Source organism: Ciconia boyciana, chromosome 7, assembly GCF_034638445.1.
Source record: "Ciconia boyciana chromosome 7, ASM3463844v1, whole genome shotgun sequence".
NCBI classification, from domain to species: Eukaryota; Metazoa; Chordata; class Aves; order Ciconiiformes; family Ciconiidae; genus Ciconia; species Ciconia boyciana.
The window spans coordinates 11399505-11405504 of record NC_132940.1 but is presented as its reverse complement, the minus strand read 5'-3'; the positions used below and the strand labels follow the sequence as shown (position 1 = coordinate 11405504).

The window sequence follows — 6000 nt, the reverse complement described above, 5'->3', positions numbered from 1 at the left end:
ACACTGAAATAGCTTAGGCCACAAATGAGTTGTTTGTAAAATCCTTTTTAATCTAATAGAAATGTTTTCATGAATTTTTAAAAAAGATTTCAATGAAAACAGCTTTGGATTCAGACATTCCCTTGCCACGTTGTGAACATAAACAGCAGCATTGCACTAGGAACAAGTGACACCGACCAGTCGAGCTTCACGATTTTGTATGAAGCGGAAAAAAAAGCAAACTGCTTTAGTGGAAGATAATTTGAATTATTTTCTTTCCTTTCTTTAAAAAAAAAAAAAAAAACGAAAACCAAAAAACCAACAAAAACCAAACATGGGCTATCATCTCACCATTGTTCTCCCTCTCCCTTCTTAAAGGAAGAGTTTAGCTCCTGCAGTCTGAGCGCTACAGCAATGTTTGCCAAGTGGAAAAATACAGTGGGAGAAGAAACTATTTATCCCCAGTGCTATTAAACCCCCAAAGTTGCAGGTCCCTTTAGAGGAAAGCTTTTCTTACATAAGAAAGACAATTAGAATTGGCAAACTGATGCAAAATATTTATTCCAAGTTAGTTATTTTTGATGCAGTAGTTTTTCCCCCTCATACAGACTCAATGTGATAGTCACTTTTTTAAATCTGTAAATAATGTTATCAAAATAATCTTAATCTTTGAAATCTCACAAAAAATTTATATTTTACAATCCACCCTGAATATCAAGGCTGCAAGAAGAAGAACACAAACAATTCCTATATCCAAATATTTTACAGCTGTACCCAAAAAAAGAAAACCACAAACGCCTGGTTAAGTGATGAAGCTCCCCGAGCCGCCAAAAAAAATAAAATAAAATAAAAAATTCATGTTATTAGCATTAATTTAACATAATTAGAACTTCAATAGCCATTTTGTCATCGACAATGATTGTTTTAGCACACTGTTACCGCACGACATTATGTAATGCAGGCGGCACTGTTAGAAGCTTGTTGTTGCAAAGATCAGTCAGCCACTTGTATCCTGCTTACAAGACTGAACTTGTGCACTGCCCCACAAGGGATTTTTGTCAAAATTTGCTAGCTGCACAAACTTCTATTAAGCATTAGGGCAAAACCAAAAGAAAAAGCTAAAGAAGCCAATTTCTCTCTTCTTTGGGATACAATTATTTCCCTTGTGCATGAAGTATCAACAACAAAAGAAAAAACTGAACAGACTTGAGACAGAATAAACTCTGTTTAGTTTATACAACCCCAAACACATGTTGAACTATGACTGAGTTTATTGGGTTGGTTTTATTTATTTTAATTTTCTTGCGCCCACTTTCAGGCATCGTCATCTGACGTTTCACTGCTACTAGTTTCTGTGTCTGAGTCCTCAATCTTTGTCTTAAAAGTGCTTCTCCAGTGGAACAACAGGCTGGAGCCGCGGCCCTGAAGAAATCCATTCTTCCCAAATCCGTTTCTTCTTCGCTGTAGGAATAAAAGCAAGCTTTAAAACAAGCAAAAGTGCAGAGAGTAACCATTGCTAACCATCTGTGGACACAAGTTACATATAACTGCATATACTCGCTCTGCACAGATAATACAGAATCATCAGCTGCACTACAACCTCACTTCAATTCTTTGTCTTCTTGAATACCCTTCAGAATTACACCACAGACGACTTGTGCATAAGAAGGGAGAGGGAGAAGAGCAGTCACAAATGGCAAGAACTGTAAACATACCTGCTCTGATTTAATTTGGAACTCTTTGAGCTCATCCTCCGTGAGGGGAAGGTAGTTCTCATCATTTTCAGGATATTCCTGCCATCCCATTTCTTTCAATAACCTGATTTGTGGAGAAAATAAAAGGGGCATGGGAATTAAAGCAAAAGAACAATGGCAAAGGAGAGAATGTTTTGTCCACGAAGCACAAGGTTTTGTATTAATTCACCCCCAATTCACCAGGCATCTTCTATATTGGAGACCACTTCAACAATGCTTCGTGTTTACCCAATATTTTTCAATGTCTTTTACAAATATTTAATCATCAGCAGTCCTGTACAATGAGTAAATAACTAGTCTGGCAGAAGGAAAGCAAGGCAGAGATTTGAAATTCCACCCAAGCACACTGAAGCAGGACATGAGGCAATCAAACCAGTATCACAGCTCAGAATCTCCTAAAACTTACTATCCGCTTACACCAGATGCTCACACACTGCTTATTCACCGAAGCGAGAGACAAGCTGAGATACTAGGTAAATATTTTCTTAACTCTCCTCCACTTTTACAGCATTTAAAGCAGCACAGGAGTATTCTAAGTGCAGACAGTCAGAAAGTGGTGCGTGTGTGAGGGTGTATCTTCAGTCTTCAGACCATTCCATTTAGGACACCTGCTTGTAAATTAACCAGAATCACACTATAGGTTTGCACTCACTCCTGGTGTGGGCAGGTAAATATCTAGGCAGCATTAACACACAGGGATGTGGCACTAGAGGAGCAGTGGAATTTAATTACAGACCTTGGTAAAGTCTTGGCTCACCTGTCATGTGTCTTGTTTTACTTTCAGTAAGACTCCACCCAGTCCAGCACTAGTCATGAAGCCCACACACCTCTAGCTCAGTACACACAAAGCTACTGCTGCTTCCCAGAAAGAGTCTCGTCTTTGAAATAGTCTTCTCCTCACACAGTCCAAGGACTCGCCCTCCTTTACTCTGGACACCTTATTTTGCCATTTACTCACCTGTGTTCTGCTTCCAATGAATGAGAGAGGTTTTCCCCCTCCTCTGGCAAAGGGAGAGAAAGGCCATTCTGATGGCAGTTCTCTTCCCAGTTTTCCTTTGGTTCTGGTGTGCTGTTGCTCTCCATCTAAAGAAAAATAAGAGCATCAAAGTGTGCTTGTGCAGACCATGCCAATAGCACAGTTGGCTGAACACCTGCCTGCCAATGGGAAGTAGTGAATGAATTCCTTGCTTTGCTTGCATGTGCAGCTTTTGCTTTACCTGTTAAACTGTCTATCTCAACCCATGAGTTTTCTCACTTTTACTCTTCTGATTCTCCCTCCCATCCCACTGTGGGGGGAGTGAGCGAGCAGCTGTGTGGTGCTTAGTTGCTGGCTGGGGTTAAACCACCACACAAGTTCAAGCTTCTGCTTTTGGAAGTAAAGCCTTTCACCTTGAGTCAGTGTTTTTTACAGAGCCTGGACTGATAATGCTTGAAAGCAACTTCTATCTGGCTGTGACAAGACAACACAGTAGGAATGACATTCGGTGGACTGCACTTTTGTGTCAAGGAAGTAAGTGCTGGCGTTACAAAGCCATCATCAGTGGCTTCAGAGTGAGAGTAAGAAAACTATGAGAATGAAATACTCCTAAGGATGCTCTTTACATGCACATTAAGCCACAGACTTATGCATTTAGGGGTCTGGTCCAAGCCTCTGAGGCTTCTATCCTGCACCTTTCACAAGGTAATAATGTAATGGATGTAATTTGACAAGGAAGTTGGAAAGCAAATTAAGATGTTAAAATATGGTATTGTTCCACTCCTCAGAGAATCCTTGTAAAAATCTAGATTATCTTTACCATTTGTGATCTTCCCTTCCACCTCATTTATTACTTATCCATTTGCATTTCATCATGTTATGGATCTCCCTTCATCACAGTGCTGTGCACTACTTCTGCTGGCATGTGGGCCAGACCATTGGAAGTCATTCCCTTCCTCCTCCAGAGCCAGAATTACATACACTGCTCTGTTTTTTTTCAGTACCCAACTCCTTAAATATATAATGATCATATATACAGTAAGGACAGTGATCTTACATCATCCAGCTTGTCACATTCTCTGTTCTCTGTTATCTCCCCATTCCTATCATCTTTCAGTGCCTTCAGGAATTCACTCTTTTTATCAGTGGTACGGCGCATCAGCTTCGTCAAGCGTGAAGAGCAGATCTCGATGGGAGGGGTGGTGCTGGAAGGACTCTAGACAAGGAATGTAGAATATAGAGACTTTCAAACTGTATTGCTGCGAAGATGGGGCCCTCTTCAGGGTCTGTGCTTACACCTTTCAAACACTCATCAGTTCTTTGCCTGGCTCTTAACCCCTCAAAAAAACATAATGTCAAATTCCCACCAAAATACTGACTGGTGTTGCACATTCACTTCTTCCCTTACCAGCACATTGTTCTCCCACCTATCATTATCAACTCTTAATTTTTTTCTTCCCCTAGGATTCAATTCACACGGCCATGAATACATTTATTTTGTTCCTTGGCAATGTAACTCTCTCAAGCACTGCTGGAGCCTACAACAGAATATTAAGGCAGAGAACTTCACGCAGGACTCTTACCCTACAAAAATTAAAAAATTGAGGAGATTAGGCTCTGTTCAAATTTGCATCTTAAGCCATCCTGGCAGACTCTACCCTGAAATTAAGCTATGGGGTGGTAATCTCCTTTCAGGGAGTGGTCACATCCTTAACTAACCATAACTGGATATGAAATAGGTATCCACAGCCTCGGTATCCTCCCCTGGAGAGCACACTGCTGATTCCTTGCTATGTACACTCACAGCCCAGACGGTTCAGTGTGTAGCCAGACACAGACAACCCTGGAGCCTGTGGGAAATCTGCTCAGATCAATTCATGAACCCAGGGTAATCTCCCATGCTCTTCCACAGCGTTTAAGCTTTCTTAGTTATCTTGAATCTGTGAACCAGGCATAAGGCACAACAGTTTGCACGTTAGCAGTGCCCCAGCCATGACACTGCAATAAAAACATTGCTAACCAAGATGAGCTTTCAATTTAATCTCTTCCATCATTTTGACTGGACACACAAAAGAAATCTAAAAACATGTTGTGTGAAAGTTCCCAATATCTTAACCTTCTGCTCATACACGGAGTTCATGCCTGGCTACGCTAAGACAACAAGGAATTTAGTCATTAATACGAATACCTGACACTAGAATCTTGTGTGCAAAGTATTCTTTTCCTTCACTTACTTGGTTCAATTTTTTCCTCAATATTAAAACAGAGTAAAACCTCCTAAAGTCTGTAGTGTTTTTCTCCACCCACCCTTTTTTAAACTAGGGTGGGAAGGTTGCAAATTCAGGCTCTTCAGAATGAATCTCCTTAGCAAAGTGTTTTTATCATACTCACAGTGCTCTGAGCAAAGCTCAAGGGAACTAAAATATTTAGCAAAACAAAAACAAGGCAGCAACGCCTGCTTATATTTCTAATGCCTGTTGCACATGAAACGCTGGTGTGCAATAATGCCTTTCGGGGAAGTGCATGCTGAAAGTAATGTTCTATGGTAAACATTTCTCAGGTGGCCTTTTCAGATTTTGCCTAATTCAACACAGTAAGGAACAAATCAGCAATTATTACAGACATAACAAGTGACTCTGAATATTAGGATAAAAAGCTAGCATAGTACTGAAATTAAAGCTCTCAACATGGTAATTAGTTTGACTGCAGTGACAGAAGGTAACAATGAACAAAGGAGACTAAAAATTAGATGTCTTCTGGTAATTTGCAATACTCTACTAAAGCACTTGAGCTCTTTGCTAGTAGCAGCCGTTTTAATGGCACTGTATAGAACTGCTGAGGTACTAAACCTTAATTTCTACACATTAGGTGAAGTTAAAGCCAAGGTTTAGAAACAGAGTCCTGAAAGGGAATTGAATTTCACCTCAATTCTGATTTTATTCATAACTTTGTGTAAAAGGTTTTACAATACTAAAAGAGTGTTATGTAAAGGGGTACAAGTAGTCATTTTTTGACATCTTTCCTAAAAGTAGGTTTAGCCCTTGGACTGAAACATCAAGGCATCTTTTTTTTTTTTTTAAAATGAGAGCACTATGCATGATCTCAGATTTGTTTAGATATCAGTCTGTTTAACAGGAGTAGCTACTCTAACAGAAAAGTCATCATGTATCATTTTAAGAATTCAGACTGTATCTTCATTTGGTTATCTTAGACTGGCTTGTGGGGACGTGGTGCCAGTGCTAGTTGGCACCCTTTTAGTTTTCAACACACTGTGGTCTCTTATGAACAAAG

The 6000-nt window shown here is 39.9% G+C and overlaps 1 protein-coding gene across 1 annotated transcript in view; it reads right to left on the bottom strand.

The window, feature by feature from the left end:
* Positions 1-259: 259 nt before the first annotated feature.
* GPBP1L1 (GC-rich promoter binding protein 1 like 1) overlaps positions 260-6000 on the bottom strand; it is a 33753-nt gene continuing 28012 nt past the window's right edge. The window contains exons 9-12 of the mRNA XM_072868035.1: positions 3767-3925; positions 2692-2816; positions 1695-1797; positions 260-1440 (exon numbers count right to left, since the gene is read on the bottom strand). Coding sequence (XP_072724136.1) covers positions 1294-1440; positions 1695-1797; positions 2692-2816; positions 3767-3925 — 534 coding nt within the window. The 3' untranslated portion in view covers positions 260-1293. The remainder of the gene's footprint in view (positions 1441-1694; positions 1798-2691; positions 2817-3766; positions 3926-6000) is intronic.